This window comes from Mastigoproctus giganteus, chromosome 12 (assembly GCF_048544385.1).
Source record: "Mastigoproctus giganteus isolate SK-2022 chromosome 12, ASM4854438v1, whole genome shotgun sequence".
Classification (NCBI taxonomy): domain Eukaryota; kingdom Metazoa; phylum Arthropoda; class Arachnida; order Uropygi; family Thelyphonidae; genus Mastigoproctus; species Mastigoproctus giganteus.
Genome location: NC_143586.1, coordinates 114,319,082 through 114,339,333, shown reverse-complemented (window position 1 = coordinate 114,339,333; position 20,252 = coordinate 114,319,082). Strand labels below are relative to the sequence as shown.

General features: G+C 37.9%; 1 protein-coding gene across 1 annotated transcript in view; it reads right to left on the bottom strand.

Annotated features, from left to right (window-relative positions):
- Window positions 1-19,994, bottom strand: part of LOC150077353 (proton-coupled zinc antiporter SLC30A1-like) — a 169,359-nt gene extending 149,365 nt beyond the window's left edge. Inside the window, exon 1 of the mRNA XM_090386856.1 lies at window positions 19,810-19,994. Within this exon, the coding sequence (XP_090242982.1) occupies window positions 19,810-19,986 (177 nt within the window). The 5' untranslated portion in view covers window positions 19,987-19,994. The remainder of the gene's footprint in view (window positions 1-19,809) is intronic.
- Window positions 19,995-20,252: the final 258 nt, after the last annotated feature.

Below are 20,252 nucleotides of genomic sequence, written 5' to 3'. Positions count from 1 at the left end.
AATTTGATACCTAAACTTTCTTTTTTTTTTCTTTTTTTTTTTTTATGAAAACCCCAAACACGAGAGGTATTAGAACCTATAGTACTTAGTACCGTCATTGGGTTAGAGGTTGAGAAGATGAAAGAAGATATTTGTTGACATTAGACTGCACACCTGTAGACTGTAATTTTCAGGAAATACGTATAAAGGAAGGTTGTTCCAGAAAACAACAGTTGAATGAATAAACGAGGGAGATGAAAAGTTGGTTCTGTGAGTTTGAAGTGGGACAGTAAATGGATGTTGGCTGGTGGTGGCATGTGTTCGGACTGTTTTGAAAGAGAGAGAGAGAGAGCGGGAATTATAGAAGCCAATTCAGAAGAACAGTGCCCATGGAAGTATCTGAAGAAAAGGCATGCAGCAGAAACAGTACGTCTATGAGACAGAGTGGAGAGACTCTGTTAAACAGGTGTCATTAATTAACTTAACAGCCCTCTTCTGAATGAAATCTAGAAGCCTGAAAGAGGTTTTGGGGGCACCGCCCCAGATGTGGGAACAATATTCCATGCTAGAGTAGATTTGCAATTTGTACAGAGTGAACAGCTGTTCGGAAAAAAAGTAACACAGAGAACGAAAGAGAAAACCAAGTTTTTTAGATGCAGAGGGCATGATATTTGTAATGTGCTTGTGCCAAGGGAGATTAGAAGTCAGGGTAATCCCCAAAAGAGATATATCATTTTGCCTAGAAATCTGGAAATCACCAAAGATAAGCATAGGAGCAGAAGGATCCTTTTTTTGAGATATAAGACAAGACTGAGTTTTAGAGGGATTGAAATCAACTAAGTTGTCTTTGCCCCACTAGAGAATTACCTGAAGATCTGCATTTAAGGAATTGGTAGCAGATTTTTGAAAAGTTGAAGTTGATTGAGCAGGGTAAGGTTTTTCAAATATGGAAAGTGGAATGCAATGTACTATCGTCAGCAAAACTATGGATAGGATTTCAGTCAATGGAAGAAGGTCATTAATATACAAGAGGAAAAGAGTGGGGGAAAGAACTGAACTTGGGGGACACCAGCATTAGTGGAGAAGTCGGAAGACAGAGCCATCTACCATCACCCTCAGTGAGTGATCAGAGAGAAAACTGGATAACAAATTACAAAAAACAGTTGGCAAACCATAAGATAGAAGCTTGTTTAGAAGATCTTTATGTCAAACACGATCGAAAGCCTTTGAGATGTCAAGAGCAACTGCTTGTGTTTCACCAAACTTTTCCATTGAATGTGTCCATAAATGGATTATGTAAGCCAAAATATCACCAGTGGATCGACACTGACGGAATTCACACTGGCGATTGTTGATCAGACGGAAGGTTTCTAGGTAGTTTAAGAGTAGGCATTTAATTGATTTCTCCATTACTTTAGAAAGAGTAGAAGTAACTGCAATGGGACGATAATTGGATGGGAGGGACTTGTCACCCGTTTTAGGAACTGGCTGGATATTAGCATTAGCATTAGTAGAGGCATTTGATGCAAGAAAGCAAGCTTATGCAGCATCAGCCAAAAAAAAAAAAAAAAAAAAGTAACATAAATAAATAAAAATAACCACTTCCACTTCACCCCTCTGTTCGTTCGAAATACCTGTCCAGCTGAGCCTTAAACTTATTTAGGCTATCAACTTCCACGACAAGGGATGGAAGTCTGTTCCACCCACCAACCACCCGCTGGCTAAAGGCAAATTTCCGCACATCTATCCTACATCTGTCTTTCCTCAATTTGAATTTATGCCCTCTCAGGTGATTATTCTGAGCAAGAGGAAGAATCCCATCAGCATTGAGCATGCTCAAACCATTCAAGGCTTTGTACACCTCTATCAGATCACCTCGCTGGTGCCTAGTTTCCAGACACTGTAATTCGCAAAACTTAAGCCTTTCTTCATAAGAGCACCCCTTTGTCCCATTCACCAATCTAGTTGCCAGCAGTTCCAGCAGCTCTACATCCTTCTTGAAATGAGGCCTCCAGGCCTGTATACAGTACTCTAGGTGTGGCCTGACCATTGGCTTATACAAGGGAATAATCACCTCCTTATCCCTGCTAGAAAAATTAATATATATCATTGACAATACACCATGAGCTACTCTTGCAGCCCGTCTGCACTGCTCAGAGAACTTCATATCAGCCTGCACAACCACTCCCAGGTCCCTTTCATTCTCTACCACTGTCAGTGTAGTACCACAGAGTTGATACGTTGCTCTGGGGTTGCTGTTTCCCATATGTAGTACTTTACATTTGTCAATGTTAAACTTCATTTGCCACCTCGAAGCCCATCTGCTCAACCTTTCCAAATCCTGTTGCAGCAGCATAGTGTCAGTATTGTCCTTGACAACCCCCAACCTTCGTATCGTCTGCAAACTTGGACATTAAGCCTGATATACCATCATCAATATCATTTATAAATACAGAAAACAATAAAGGACCCAATACTGAACCCTGAGGGACTCCACTAATAACATTAGTCCACGATGAGCAGTGTCCATTGATTACCACTCTCTGTCTTCTCCCCCTCAACCACCCCTTTATCCATAGCAGCAATTTGCCTCCAATGCCACACTGCTCCAATTTGTGCAGCAGTCTTCCATGTGCAACAGTATCAAAAGCCTTTCTAAGATCCAAGTATATAATATCAAAGTTATTCCCTGCATCCAGTTCTTTTGTGACTGCATCATAGTATCCAATCAAATTGGTCAGGCAAGACTTACCCTTAACAAAACCATGCTGTGTCCTAGCTATAACTGAAGTCTTGTCTAGATGATCCTGCAGTGCTTCTTTCACCAGTGCCTCCATTAATTTTCCGGGAACAGAAGTTAAACTCACAGGTCTATAATTACTTGTGTCAGCCTTTGATCCCCCTTTGTGAATTGGGGTCACATTTGCACATCTCCAGTCCATGGGTACCTCCCCTGAGTCCAAGGAAGCTCTCATAATTATGGCTAAGGGTTTGCTTACCTCCTTTGCTGCCTCCTTTAATATAACTGGATAGATCCCATCCACCCCAGGTGCCTTTCTTGTGTTTATCTTCAACAATTTCTCCTCCACTTTGCTCTCAGTTATTACAAGATTCTCTAGCTTACTGCTAGAGTTGAATACACCTCTGGCATTCCCCTCGCTGAATAACTCCTCATGTGTGAATGTCGATGCAAAATATTCATTTAGTTTGTTAGCTACCTGAGCAGGGTCATCAACAGTTGACCCATCGATCTCAAGTGGACCAATCTGATTCATCCCCTTCCTTCTAGAGTTTACATAAGTAAAGAACTCTTTGCTGTTTTTCTTCGCATCCCTTGCCAAGGATCTCTCGTAATCTGCCTTCGCCTGCCTAACCTCCTTTGTAACTTGGTTACAGATCAACTTGTATCTATCATAGGCGTCTGTGTCACGTGTTAATTTGTATGTATCCCATGCATTTTTCTTCTCTGCCATATGCCTCATTAGTTCATCTGACAACCATTTAGGCCTAAACCTTGAACAATATTTCTTAGTTGGTATGTAAAGCCTAGTAGCTTCCACGATAAGTTCTTTGAATGCTTCCCATTTTGAATTTGCTGTTGGCAATATCATCAGTTGATCCCACTGTATAGAATTTAAATACTGTCTCAGTCCATTGTAGTCGCCTTTACGAAAGCAATACCCCTTCCCTTTACCCCTAATGGTAGTTACCTCTTTGAGTAACTCCCACTTCAGCACACTGTGATCACTGCCACCAAGTGGTTCATTTATCTGCAGATTCTTAATGCATGAAGAATCACTACTGATAATCAAATCAAGAGTATTACTCCCTCTAGTTGCCTCCCGAACATGCTGATGTAGAAAACAATCATCCAATAAATCCACAAAAGCCTTGCTACTGTGTGAGTGACCAGCCCCCAAATTCCAGTCAATATCTGGGAAATTAAAATCCCCCATTATAAGACTCTCTGATTTACTGGCCCACTCTATTTCTCCGAACAGTTTCTTATCATACTCATCAGAGTCATTAGGCCTATAGCACACTCCTACTCTCAATTTTAATCTCCCAATTCTTATGTCACACCAAACTGAGTCAACACTGCACTGTCCAGCGATGTCGACTGGCTTCACTTCCTTGGATTTTATGTGTTTTTTAACTAATAGCATAACCCCTCCTCCCTTCCTATCCTGTCTATCCTTTCTGTAGACATTGTACTCCCCAAATTCCAGTTCTGCATTCCTTAATCTGTGTGACACCACGTCTCTGAAATCCCCACAATATCTGCCTTTGATGTTTTGAGCAATACCTCAAATTCATCAAATTTATTTACTAAACTCCTAGCATTGGTGTACACACAAGTATACATGCACTTGTTCTTTTTCTTAGCTACCCTAACACAACCCATGTGTTTACTTGTACCCCAATGATTCCCAGCAGTCTCTGAAATATCCTGCATCTTATTTTCCAGGCTGCGGCTCATTCCAATAGAAGCAGTGCAAGAATCACTTTCACCTCTGCCAGTGGCTACTGTTAATCTATTAGTCCTTGTATCCCCCCAATCTAGCAGTTTTCCGACCCACCTAACATTGCCTCGATAGCATCAGCAAACATTCTTGCACCCTTTCTATTTAAGTGTATCCCATCCCTGTAGAAGCAGTCTCTCCTGTTAACAAGTACAGACCAGGCTGAAAAAAATTCTACCCCTTGAGCCCTGCACAATCTTTCCAGGGCCGAATTGATTGACAGGGCTCTCATCATATACTCCCTCCTATCGTGTCTGGGCAGAATTGCAGACACTTTCAATTTCAACCCTAATTCACGGCTTTTTTTCATCAGTGACCTGTACTTGTCAAGTAATTCCGCCGGTCTCCTACTCTTAATGTCATTAGTGCCAACGTGTACAACTATATCACCTTTTGTGCCCTTAAAAGATGATATCCGCTCTACTACGTCATCAACTTTTGCCACTGGCAGACATATCCTGGTCCTGTTCCACCTATCCTTTTTACAAAGCATGTTTCCCGTTTCCCTGACAATAGAGTCACCAACAACTACTAGTTCCTTTGGGACCAGCACATTCTGCCTTGGGGGTTGCCGCTGTGTTGCGCGATGACCAAGTGCAAGCTCTGGCATTGGTGTGGGCAGCTGAGAGTTTGATGGGCCCCTCACTTGTAATCCTTCGAGGGCATCCACCCTGTCCTTCAAGCTCTCATATAGGCCCATAACAACGCTGAGTTGTCGCCTTATCTCCTTACACTCCTTGCATCGCACACACACAAAGACATCCCCCATGGCAGTATCGTGTCCCATACTTGACTGCTCCGCAAACATCAAGCAAATAGTGCATCTTACAAGGTTGTGATTCAGAGGACAACTGCCCCCCTCAGTTCTCCCCTGGGCCACAGCATTCCCATTAGCTTGAGCCCTTTGCTTTGCTGCTCTGGTTTGAGTCATGATTTACATTTACTTTCAATAAAATTTCAATTTCTGTACAAAATTAAATCCTAAACTTGTATCCAAACACAGTTATAACGCTATATTTATGTTTCAGTAACGAGTGTTATCTACGGAATATTTACGTTTCAGTAACGAGTGTTATCTACGAAATATTTACGTTTAAGTAACGAGTGTTATCTACGTAATATTTACGTTTCAGTAACGAGTGTTATCTACGTAATATTTACATTTCAGTAACGAGTGTTATCTACGAAATATTTACGTTTCAGTAACGAGTGTTATCTACGAAATATTTACGTTTCAGTAACGAGTGTTATCTACGAAATCCCTTTATATAACTTTCGTATCAAGTTATGTATTAATTATTTGTTTTTACTAATTATTTATGTTACGTAACCTAAGTGGTTATATGTATAGTTAATAGTACAATTTAATTGCCAATGAAGTTCGACAAGATTAATAGATTTTACTGATTAATTTTCCCGTAACAATGGCGGATATTACGAACGGTAAACACGTGTATTTGATACCCTTTCCGATACTAAGTAATACCTACAAAATCTCTATCTAAGTTACTTTAAACTTAAGTACCGTAATAGGAATATAAAGCTACTCTAGAAGATAAGTTAATATGTCAATTTGAACTAATAAAGCAGAAAATAAATCAGAAAAAACTTCTCTGTTCGAAGAGCAGCAGAAAGGCACGTCCGCACCAGCAACCTCGTTCCTCGAGTTTCGAGGAACAAATTTCCAAGTAGAAGGAAAAACACCTTTGGAATAAGAAAGTGAAAAAAGGCAGCAAAGAACAGGAGTAAGTTGACAAGCACAGGTTTTGAGAACAAGTGGAGAAATACCATCAGGACCTGGAGCTTTCGTATCATCGAGATTCGTCAAAATCCTTTTCACATCCTTTTGACAGAGGACCACAGAAGGCATTGAAAGGAGCGAGTTGGGATTGATGAGAGGTGTTTTACCAAGATCATTAATACATGAGTTGGAAGAAAAATGGGATGCTAGCAGGTCAGTTTATCCTTGGCTGAAGTGACAATAGAACCATCTGGTTTTGACAGAGGTGAGAGCAGAGATGGGCAAACGTTGCGGCCAATAGCTTTGGCAAGAGACCAGAATGCTCAGCTACCATTAGGGCAAGAAGCAAGTTTTCTACTCTTAGCCTGTTCCAAATCTAGTTTGGACTGATTAATGACTGCTTTACATTTGTTGCGAGCTTTGTTGTAGGCAGAAAATGAAACTGAAGAATTGGAAACAAGCCAATTACGATATGCAACATTCTTCTCTTGAACAGCCTTAGCACATTTATTGGAAAACGAAGGTTTAGATAAAGGACGAGACTTTAGAGCGGAGTGCGGAATAAAGGATTCCATTCCACAAGTATAATTTCACTGACACGATCTGAGCAAACGTTCACATCAGAAGTTTTGAAACAGTAGTCCAACCAAGGAAAAGAAGAAAAGAAATCTCGCAGGTCATCCCATTTTGCATTCTTATAATGTCAAACAATACAAGGTTGGGAATAGCCATGAGATAAAGACTCCATTGGAGAAGAGACAATCACCAAGTTGCGATCTGAGGTACCTAAAGGACCACTCACTTCGACCATGTAATTAGAAGAGTTGTTTGTGAGAAAAAGATCAAGCATGTTGGCTGTATAGTGAGGATTGTCCGGTATTCTTGTAGGTAAAAGAACAATCTGTACAAGGTCATTAGAAATTGCAAAAGCCTCAGCATCTCGACCAGTGGGTCAAGATGCTGATGTGACTAGAAAATGGAAGCCAGCTGGAGTTGTGAACATTAAAATCACTAAGGAAAATTGCCTCACTGTTAGGAAGGTTGGACCGCAGAAAGTAAAGTTGCAAAGAGGGGAAGTCAAAGAGCTCCAAGTGATTAGTGGAGTTGGGAGAACGGTAGAGACAACAGATGAATTTGACACAGTGAAGTATAGAGATTTCAAGCCAGAGAAGATCGCAGATAGGAGATTCAAATTACCAAGGCTCTGGCAGGGAATATCAGAACAGACATATGCACAAGTACCATCTTTGAGGGAAAAAGAATCATACAGTAAATAGTTTGGGCAACTGATATGAGCAGTAGTTGAATCAACTGATAACTGAAATTCTGTCAGAAAAAGTACATGAGGTCTACCAAACCTCATGGAAATGCAAGTGAAATCTCAACAATGACCATTTCCACTGCAAGTGGAAATGGTCATTGTTGAATGTTTAGATCTTTTCGCAGATAAGCTTACCCTATTAGTTTGACAATTCATGGTGTATTCAATAGTAAGAAAAAGTGGGGGGAGGCACATGCTGCACAAAGTAATGAAATTTTTGGATATGGCGTACACATGGTAAGAATATACCCAGATCTTTGTCATTACGCAGCCTCAATAATGCCCCCCCCCCCGCATACACACTACTCGGACTCCTCCAGTCACTATCTGGCAGAGTAGAGGTAGCAAAATTATATACTAGCTGATCCGGAAGCCTCCTAAAGAGTTGCCAATTGGTTCGGTCCGGTGTACTAACTAGTGGCCAGCCTGCGAACACCGTTTTAGAGCTGTACCCTCGAAATCTAAGGAAGTTTGGATCTCACCATGATGTTCATCATAACCTCAAAAGTCATCAGTCATACTGCATGATGGAATAGATGGGGAGGGGTTGACCGGAACTTAACTCTGGAGACTAAACATGAGTTCCACCACTTCAAGCCTCCTATTAACTCATTTTGGATAGCGGGGCTTAAATAAGTTACTGAACCTGATGTCTTATTAATAATTTCTCTCATTAAGTAGTCCATTTACATAGGAAAGTAAACGGACTTTCGATAAAAAATTGCCATTGTAATCTTCCGAAAATCCTTCCAGATGACTGCGAAATGCTAAAGAATTTTTAGCCAACATAAAGAGTTATCTGAAATAACTGTTCTAGTACCATTTTTCAAAATGAATATCTGTATCTTACTCATTCCTCAAGATCTTTATCAATCATTGCATTCTTTGCCACATTTCAAGTATAGCACATGCCTAGATATGATGTTGAGAAACAGTTTTTATCCGAAAAGATAGATTTTCCAATCTCGCAGTCCAGAGTTTGTTTGTTTGTTTGTTATTTGGTTTTTAGGAGCATTAGCAACTAAGGCCACGTTGCTCCGGGAATATGCGGTGGTCATTCCCTGACCTTTCCGCATCCTCCATATTTGGTGGTGACGGGCTCGAACCCCAGTCTAATCAAGAAGCGTGTGCTACGCACTGCTGCTCCTTCTCACCTGGCTACAGTCGAGAGTAGCACAGCCACAAATGAGGAACTGGACCATATGTTGAAGTAGGATAGTAGTATGTGTCACTAAAACTTCTATTTTGTTGTTCAGGATCCCTTGGAAATGGTCCTTTAGGTCTCTGAAATGACAAACTCATAATGTTTCTTTTTGTTTCATCGGAAATGTTGATATCCACATATTCTCCAAGATCGCTTGAGGGAATAAATGGTGCATTGCGTTCAACACTAATTTCCGACGAAGGCATATCTATCATTGTGGAACTGTTTTCTTTTGATGACCCTGCTTGATTTAAATGATCTGCAGATATATTTACAATAGCAACATTCTTTTTTGATTCAATACTGGTCTTTTCTTTACCTTCTTCTCGACATAATTCATTACTGTGTTTTGTAAAGAAGTGATCTAATTTAGGTAATTTGTTGACTGCTTGTTCTTTTGCTTTCTTCATTGTTCTTTTTTGGGCTCCACTTTTTCCCTTTTTTTTGTTTTCATCCATTTTTAACTAAAAATTTTATTAATTTAATTTTAAACTTTATATTTTAAATACAAATAACAATAATAAACAAATATTTTTGTATGTCAATTATTGTTTTGATAATGACTTGAACAAACTTGAATTGAAATTAATCAACTAACAACTTTTGATCACCTATATGGCTAAATGTTCGTATACGGTGGGCCTATCCCTCCCCCCCGTCCTGTCAAGTTTTGGAATCCCAAACACCATACAATATGATGCATACAGATACAGTAACCGATCGGGTGTCTGATCACTATACAAAGTTGCATTTGTGAAAGCAAAATAAAGACTGCCGCCACCTGGGTTTATGTTTTGGCGATAAGATATAAGAATTCCTTCCTTATTCTAGATGTATAACATTGTTGAGGAGCTCTGTGAGAAAAATATTTTCATTATATGTTGCATCTGTCTATAGGATTTAGCGTAGTAGGGGCATAGTACACCCCCCCCCGGTCCTATATGACATAACGAATGAAATAAAATTATAGGTTGAATTGGATAGTCAATTTTTTTTTTTTTTCGGTAGTTGTTGGTGCATAGGCTTCTGTGGCCATAATGCACCTCCCAAGGTTTTTGCAATACTTTGATCCAAGCCAGAGGCTGGAATCGAGCCTGCGACCTTTGGGTTGCCAGGCAGGCACTTTACCCACCTGGCTAGGATAGCCAATTAGAGAGAAGAGAACTGTAAAGCAAAAATGATTAGTTTAATATATGAAGTAACAGCAAGAATCAGATAAGGGTGGGATAATTTGGTTAAAGTTCTAAAAAAAAAAAAAAGGGGGGGGGACTCCAAAATTTTAAATCTGATGTAAGCTAAAAATAAATATTGATAAATAATCAGGTATTTTCATCAGGGTACTACACCTGATTAAGTACCAAAAACTGTGTTTATATACTTATCCATATTTGTGGAATAAAAGGAAATTTAAAAATAAGTGAGAGTAAATATGAGGATAAAGCAGCGAAACTTCCACAAAAATATGGACAAGGTAGTCTCAACACCGCATTAGTTGTAAAACATAAATAATTAAAGTAAAATAGTAATAAAATTAAAATAAGCGCTTACAGTGTAACTTAGAAGCAATAATAGGCGGCTTTAAGTGAGAATAAGCAAATTATGCGATTTAGAAAAATTTGGGAGAATTTGTATAAGAATGTAATATTAGAAAATAATGAAAGCAAATGGTATAAGGCAGGGGTGGCCAACTTAATTTGATACGATCTACTTTTTTCTTCAAAATGTGCTGCGATCTACCATCTCAAGAATTTCACTGCACATGGTTAAAAAAGTTAATCAACACATATCGAAAAATGTTGTTTATAAATTTTAAAATTAAATAAAATTCCGGATTCTTATTTAAAAATTCATATATATTTAAATTTTTAATTTATGTGAAATTTGTGTCTTCATGCCATCTGCCAAGCTTTCAAAATCGGGGATATGCTGTGAGGCCAACAGTAAAAGAATCTTCTGTATGCAAGTCCATAAGAGCAGACCGTTTCTAGGTCTTTGTTTGTTTCAAATACTAAAAGGGCGATTCACATAGATATGCGAAACCAAAACAGGAATTTAAAATTTCACTTCATTTTTTTTTAAATTTGTATACTTTTCTCAGCCAACATATTTCCAAAAGTCTGATGACCTTTGATGGCTTTTAGGACGATATTGTTTCGCAATGTAATAATTTCATTTTCAAGGAATATTTTCTCCATGTGAAAAATCTCAGCGATTTTTTTCTGCAATTTGTTTCATAAGTCAACATTAAATGGATAAGAAATTTTTTGAACTATGTCTTCAATTGTTTTAAAATCACTGAGGGAACAGGTATCCTGTGTGTTATCAGACACTCAGCCTAAAACACTGAAGGATCCAATATCTCTCTATTACAGAAGATTTAGGAGAAGTCCGGTTGGCCTGCCTCCCTAAAATCCACTCATGCACACCTTCTCGATGGTAAGCCCTGTTACGTCACTTAGGTGGCAACGAACGTGTAGAGTGGTTCTCTTCAAGACGCCTGGTCAGCTTGAAGAGGAAAAGACCAAACCCTCCAGCAATGAGAGCACAACAATACAAATGGCCCTCAGTCCCCAGCAGCTTTCACTCTCCCTCTTACGGCAGCGAGAGGATCAGAGTGGAAGCAGAGGGTGCTAAGAATCTCTGGGTACGACCAGGCTGCCATGCACGGAAATTGAACTTGGCCTGTTATAACGTACGATCACTCATCGGTGAAGACAAGATATTAGAGCTGGAAAAGGAATTAGAAAATGTGAATTGGAATATCATCGGTTTGGCTGAAACAAGAAGTACTGAATCACTTATAAGTTTATCAAGTGGAAATCTGCTGTACACCAATGGAAACAGTGAAAGGAGTGAAGGTGGAGTTGGGTTTCTGGTCAATAAAGATTTTAAAAACAACATTTTGGAATTCAAAAGTACATCACCAAGGGTGTCAAGACTAATACTCAAGATTTCTAAGAGGTACAAGCTAAAGATTATAATGATTTATGCACCAACATCGAGCCATGATGATGAAGAGGTTGAAGAAATGTACACTGAAATTGAGTCTTCTAGATGAGCAGAAAACCCACTACAATATTATTATGGGGGACTTCGATGCTAAGGTTGGAAAAAGGCAAAACAGTGCAGAAAGAGGAACTATAGGAAATTTTGGAATTGGTGAAAGAAATAAAAGAGGTGAAAGACTTGTGGAATTTGCAGAATCTCAAGGAATGTCAGTAATGAACACTTTTTTCAAGAAAAGGGTGAACAGAAAGTGGACATGGAAGAGTCCAAATGGATTAACAACTAATGAAATCGACTTCATTCTCACTAACAGAAGATATATTGTGAATGATGTTACCGTCCTGAATAAGGTAAATGTTGGAAGTGATCACAGAATGGTAAGATGTATACTTGATATAGATGTAGGAAAGGAAAGGAAAAAAACTGACTCGAGTAAATAATACAAAGGTCATTGAAATAACAGAGGAGGAGAAAAGGCAGTATGAACTGGAACTTAAGAACAAGTTTGAGCTTCTGCAGACTGCTCAGGACCAAGATATCGACGAGGAATATTACAACTTTCTGAAAGCGATAAAGCCCAAGAAACCTATAGGGAAACAGAAATCCAAAGAAGAAAAAATTAGTCAAGAAACACTTGTCATGATGAACCAAAGACGACAAATGAAGAGCAAGAAAAACACTGACAGGGAGAAAATTGAGTATACTGAGTTATGCAAAGCCATTAGAAAGAGACTCAGAGAGGACATAAGAAGATTTAACACAAGAAACGTAGAACAAGCATTAAGGGAAAACAAAGGATTTAAATCAGCAGCCATGAGCAGTAATATAGAAAGACAAATGATACTGAAACTGAAGAATAGCGATGGTGTACTTATAAACAGCAGAGAAGGCATAATTCAAATAGCAGAAGACTACTATAGAGAATTATACAAGGAGCGAAGGAATGATACCAGCAGTGGGGAAGATGGATTGCAAAGTAGCAACACATACGACATACCCGATATTCTTCCTGATGAGGTAGAACATGCATTGAAGAAAATGAAAAATCGGAAAGCCCCGGGGGAAGATGAAGTTACTGTACAGTTGTTAAAATTGGGAGGAAGAGACATAACACAAAAACTGGCAAGGCTCTTCACAAAGTGCATTGGAAAAGGTGTGATGCCTAAGCAGTGGAATATGCAATCATAGTTTTGCTGCATAAGAAAGGAGATAAATCAGAAATTGGAAATTATAGACCAATTAGCTTGTTATCCCAAATCTACAAGTTGTTCACAAGGGTCATTACTAACAGATTAGAAAGAATACTTGATGAGAATCAACCGAAAGAGCAAGCTGGCTTTAGGACAGGATTCTCAACTATGGATCACCTTCACGTAATATCACAGCTAATGGAGAAAGCAAATGAATATAAAACACCATTATGCCTGGCATTTGTGGATTATGAAAAGGCATTTGACTCTACAGCATAAGGCAATGTTTCGGGCACTGGAAAGACAAGGCATAGATACCCCATATATTATGATTTTGAAGAAAATATATGAGAGTGCTACATCCTTTATTAGACTAGACAAAGACAGTAGCAAATTTAAAATCGAGAAAGGAGTTCGACAAGGAGACACAATATCTCCGAAGCTGTTTACTGCTGCCCTTGAGGAAGCTTTCAGAAGATTAGACTGGTCGCAGAAAGGAGTCAATGTGAATGGAGAGTACCTAAACCATTTACGATTTGCAGATGACATTGTGGTCATAAGCCACGATCCCAAAGAATTAGAGGAAAATCTTAATCAGTTATGCACAGTTAGTAAGGATTTTGGACTAAAGATGAATATGGCTAAAACAAAAGTAATGATGAACAAGTATGCCACAGAAAGGGAAATAATGATTGAAGGAGCAGTAATTGAACAGGTGGAGTCATATACTTATCTGGGACAAGTTATTAGCTGTAATAATGATAAATGGCTGGAAGTCAAGAGAAGAATAAATTTTGGATGGATAGCATTCAGGAAATATAGTCACGTACTGAAGAGCAATATCCCAGTTTGTCTGAAACGTAAAATAATGAATCAATGTATACTCCCCACCATGACTTATGGAAGTGAAACTTGGGCACTCGCCAAAAGAATGGAAGAGAAGCTAAGAACTACACAGCGAAGAATGGAACGAATTATATTGGGAATCAGACTGTTAGATAAGAAGAGAAACACATGGATTAGGCAGCAAACTCAAGTAAAGGACATTCTTATCAAAACTAAAGAACTAAAATGGTCTTGGGCAGGACACATAGCTCGAAGACATGATGACAGATGGACTAAGAAAATAACAGAATGGTACCCAAGAGGAGCTAGAAGAAAACCTGGAAGACAAAGGCGGAGATGGATAGATGAAATTCATGAGTTTTTGAGTAGTAAATGGATGGCCAGTGCTCAAAACAGAAGGAACTGGAAAGTTGCTGGAGAGGCCTTCATCCTGCAGTGGATTGAAAATGGCTGATGATGATGATGAATCTGGTTTCAAAATCATCCACAACTTTCTCAATTTCAGAAACACATTTCTCACTATTAAATTCAAAACAGGATATTTTTGCAAATTATCTTGCATATTTGCAAAATGATTTTTTCTTTTCTTTGAGATCCTTAGCCATTGACAAAAATTGATATTTATATGCAGAAATATTACTAATCATGTCGCCCATATTTTTATTTTTTTTCTTGTAATTCCGAATTCAGATTACTTAATTTACAGTTAAAATCTGCCAAAAAAGTGAGATCGCACAACCACTCAGTTATCTTATAGCTGCTGATAATCATCTCTGCTTTGATCAACAAATTTTTTAATTTCATTCAGCAAATTTTGAAATCTCTGTAGAAACTTACTCCGACTCAGCCACCTCACATCTGTGTGTAATAACAGATCTGGTTAATTGTCATCGAGTTGCATTTTGAAAAGTCTCCTTTGAATAGATTGTCCTTTGATGGAATTCATAATTTTGAAATCTATGTCCATAACACTTTTAGTATTTAATCTTTTACAGGCTAACATATGTTGACCAGCAAAATATGATACAGTGGTAACTCAAAAAATCTGGAATTCATCATCCTTTTGGCACAATGCGATGAGTCCATTAAGATGCCCCATCATTGCTTTAGCTCCACCTGTTGTTATTAATATGAGCTTAAATAGTGGTAATTTAATTTTTTAATAACATTTTTGAATATGTTAAATATATCAGGATCTCTAGTGTTTTTCTTTTAATGAAACCATACCCTTCTCTAGTAGCAGAATCATCGAAATCCAGACAAATAAAAACGAGCAATTGAGCTGTATCACTGAAGTCTGTAGGTTCATTCAGTTGTAAAGAAAAGGACACCCAAATAGCAATATGAGCATGCAAATGTTCGCTCACATTTTTACTCATTTTTTCGATGAGTCGCATCACAGTACGTTGAGATAATTGCAGATCTTGAAGAGCACCTTTAATTTCATTTTTGTTCTTAAAATTTTCAAAAAGAGAATCTGTTATTTCTAAAAATAAGTCTCTCTTTGATTAATTGACCATCAGAAAATGGTTTGCATTTTTTGCAAACCATTTTCTGATGGTCAATAAAGTGAATCATCTTGCATTTTTTGCAAGATGATTCACTTTAAACAATGCTACAGTTACTGCTTTAGATTGTAAATTAGGTGTCATGAAGAAATTTTGTTGTGCGAATAATATGGATTTAAGTTCTTTTAATTTATTTATTATATATATACACACAGTAAACCCCCGCTATTCGCAGTATCTGTATTTGCGTATTCGCAATCGCCGATTTAATATAAAATGAAACCTAAAAATATGTGAATTTTAAAGCACTGTGAATATTTTCCGCCATAAAAAACATGGGCGTGATTAAAATTATCTTTCTCGGTCAAAACAGCGCTCAGTGGGTGGGGGGAAGAGGGGTGACAAAAAATCGGGAGAGTGGATGTTTCTCGCTAATCCTTGTTCAGTATGTGTTAGTCATGGAAGGTTTCGTCGTTTGCTTTTAATTTATATGTTTATAAATTGAATAAATTTATCAATTTATAAATTGATATACTTACAAAACAAAAATGATTACAAAAAAAAATACTTACAAAAATGATAAATCTACCTTTTTGCAGTGTAAAACAGACTTTTTTTCCGAGTGTGTTAACGGAAGAAAGTGACTTTATTGTGGACAAGTTCTTTCTAACCCCTACAAAAATATGGCTACGAATAAAAAGAGAAATGTGAAAATATCAAAGAAAGTGATGACATTAGCGAATAAAATTCGAGTTATTAGACAAAATTTCTAATGGTGAAAGTGTCTCCTCAGTGGCAAAACATTATAAAATCAATGAGTCAACAGTACGATCAATCAAGAAATCGGAAGAAAAAATTGCCATAGTGTCCGTGAAAACGCGGTAATTGTTTCAAAAATTTGCTCTGTAACTCGTGATGTTAAATTAGAAAAAATGGAAAAAGCTTTAAATCTGTGGATAGAAGACCGAACTCTAAATAAAATTCCATTAAGTTCACTCATCATTCGCGAAAAGGCAAAACTCCTTATCAACACTTTAGCGAAACTGGTGATAGCACTGGCGGGATGTTTTTTTTGCTAGCAAAGGCACTGGTTTGAAAGATTTGTTTGAAATTTCTAATAAATATTACATTTAATATTAAATTGTTTCTTATTTTCATATCGATGCCATATGCTTGCATTTCACTATGTACTGTCTATGTACATAGTCATATTATGAAGGTACATATAATACATACATAGACAAAATTTTAGACTAGTTTTTCTTATATATTTCATACTTTGGAACAGAACCCCTTTATTACTATGGGAGCCATAACTCAGTATTCGCGTTTTCGGTATTCGCGACATTTCTCAGGAACGTAACCCCCGCGAATAGCGGAGGTTTACTGTATATATACACACAGTGTGTCTCAAAAATATCGGTATGAACATTTCGGGGAGGTAGGTAACATCTAAAGGAATGTGAATCGCATGGGAACCCATAACCAGAAACGTCACCATAAGTCGGTAGACGGCGCTGTTCATCAGTTCGTGGGAGAGAAAATTTCTGGTTTACTCATTCAAGCAGTAGTCGCCGCATGAAGAGCATGCATCGATATACAAACCGTAAGCTGGCAGACATGCACCTAGTGTATGGATTAGCAGAGGACAATGGACGAGCTGCTCAGCAAATTTATGGAGAACGCTTCCCAGACAGACATGTACCGGACCACCGTTTGTTTGCACGTGTGCATCAAAATTTGTGCGAGTATGGGTCATTTAGAGGTAACAGGAGTAGTGCGGGCAAACCACGTTTGACGCGAACTCCCGCCATGGAAGAAAGTGTGTTGAATGCCGTCCAGAATAATCCTACTACCAGCACACATGCCGCTGCCTCAGGAGTGTCTCGTTGCAGTATACAGCAACGAGACACTCCATTGTGCATGGCGATTCCTTACATCCCTTTCATCTCCAAAGGGTTCAGTTACTGCTCCCCCAAGATCATCATCCTGCACGTGTGGCTTTTGCGCAATGGTTTCTCCAAGAAAGTGTTCAAGACTTGAATTTTCCAGCCTATGTTTTGTTAACGGATGAGGCTTATTTCACTCGGAAAGGATTATCAATCAGCACAATGCTCATGTATGGGCACACAACAACCCACACGGTGTGCGCCCCCATGTGGCACAACATCGCTTCGCAACAAATGTGTGGGCAGGCATGGTCGGTGACTGCTTAGTCGGCCCATACCTGTTACCATCCCGCATGAACTCTGCTAAATATCGGATCTTTCTTGAACAACCAGGATTTCTTGTTCTACCAGGATTACTTGACGATGTTCCAGAAAATATATGAGCCGCAACATTTGGGTTCAACATAACGTTGCATCTGCCCATTATGGAAGGTGTGTTCGTGACCATTTGAACAGGCATTTTGGGCGTCGATGGATTGGCTGTGGTGGACCCATTGCCTGGCCCCACGCTCACCTGATTTATCGAGCCTTGATTTCTTTCTGCGGGGGGCCCTCAAATCTATCGTGTATGAATCGCCTGTGGAGACAGAAATGGATCTCGTGGCAAGACTCATCTGCGCTGCTGCTACTGTCAAAGAAACTCCAGGTGTGGTCAACCGTGTCCGCCAATCCATGCTGCGTCGGTGTCACGCATGCATCGCGTCTCATGGTGGAATTTTCAAGCATCTCTTGTAACATCATGAAATGCATCCATCTCGTACTCCATTGTTAATATAATGTCAAATAAATGTTTCCCACTAATTACTGTCTTGTGTCATTTCTGCTTCTTGTGCCCCTGCTACTACTTTCCTGTGACGTTTCCAGTTATGGGTTCCTATGTGATTCGCATTTCTTTAGATGTTACCTACTCCCCTAAACATTTGTACCAATATTTTTGAGACACCCTGTATGTGTATATATATATAATAACAGTGTAAAAACACCATTGACAACTCTTAAAGAAAAAACTACAATAGTAGTGTAAAGGGCATCATTTCAACTGTATCTCATATTGTGCTCATCCTTCAAAACGAGTTACCATGTATTGCACAACCTCAATAAGTAACGCTTCACTAATAGAGAAGACTATTGTTACTTATTCTCGGTGGGCACCGTTTTTATATAGATAATTATAACTCTTAAAAATATTATGCCCAGTTTCATTTAGTCTTACTTAAATGTTATCACGGTTGTCATTATGTTTGTAATACCAGGGTGCCTGTCCACCCACCGATGAAAGGCCAACAAGGCTTGAAACGGTGCCGTCTGGATTGTGCCATCTATTAGTGAAGCGTTACTTATTCGAGGTTGTGCAATACATGGTAATTCATTGGGAAGGATGAGCACAATATGAGATACAGTTGAAATGATGCCCTTTACACTACTATCGTAGTTTTTTCCCTTTAACAGTTGTCTATGGTGTTTTAAACTATTATTAAACAGATAAATAACAGATAATTATTATACAGATAAATAACTCTTAAAAATATTATTCCCAGTTGCATTTAGTCTTACTTAAGCAAATGTAACTATGCATTGTATTGATTATTTCTGTTTTCTAATATTTATAATTAATTTATTAAAATGTTTATTTTAACTGTTATATTACATGGAGCAGAATGACTCTGCTCCATATCATAAAGCCAAATCTGTAAGTTCTTCATAAAATTAGCAAAATTTTTAAATTGATGAAACATCGCACTCTTGCTTAATTTATTTAGGTGTCTTTACTGTCCACAGGTACAAAAATGGTTGAAGGATAAATTAATTCACACAATAACATGGCTTGAGAATAGTCCCGACCTCTATCCAATTCAAAATTGTTGGAACAAAATGGGTGTTTCAGTAACGGAAAAGAAAACAAAAACCCTTACAGAGCTGAAGAAGATATTAATCCATGTTTGGTACAATGAGATTTCTCAGGAATATTCAGAACATTATCCAGTCGATGCCACAATGATGTGCAGCTGTCAAAGCAAAGAGTAGGTCAACAAAATATTAAGTGTGCATTTTGTTGTGTTTTTTTTGGTTATACAGCTGCCTGTTGTCCTAGTATGAGCCAAGTAATGAAAAAAAAAAAAAATATATATATATATATATATCACTGCTTTCATAGAATTTTTGTTATTATATGAACCATAAAAAGCACACTGTTATTTTAGGAAAAGTACTTATTTCATTGTATATTTACCCATAAGGCATAAAAGTAAGTTTTCTGAAATTAAGTTTCATATGTGTATTTCATACACATATGAAACTTACCTTACGTTTTTTTCAGCTATTTGTTAAAGCTTAGCTGCCAGCATAAAGACAAACAACCTAAAAAATAGGGTGATGCAATTATTTTGAGCACTACTGTAACTCGTCAATCTAAGTTTACCTAATTTATCCAATGGCTAAAAAGATCCTGGAGAGTTAGAAAGGCAAGAAAAGTTAGGGATCATTATTACATTTATATAAATCTACAAGCACAGAAAAACAAGTACCAAAATATGACACTTACTTTAACTGACATAAAGGCAATGACGAGTGCTATCACATCTGATAACATATGAAAAGAATCAGCTACAAGTGCCATAGAATTTGTCATATAACCAACTATAATCTCCACCAGAAAGAAAGAGGTAGTAAGCACTAACATGCTTAACAGACGACATTTCTTACCAGAATATCGTCCCATTTTCTTTTATCATATATGATGAATAAAAATACTGAAATTTGGAATCAATTTCAGTGCTTCATAATGATATAAGAAAAGTAAATCTCATATATATGATCCAAACTCCAGTAGACAAAATACAGATGGAAGATGGACTTTTCATATGTATCAGATTATATTCCATCAATCATATTCCTCTTAAAATCTGAACTTAAGATGTCTAGCACTGCTGGAAATCTGAAAATAAAAGAATTTATAAATCACATTTTGGTAATAACCATATTCAC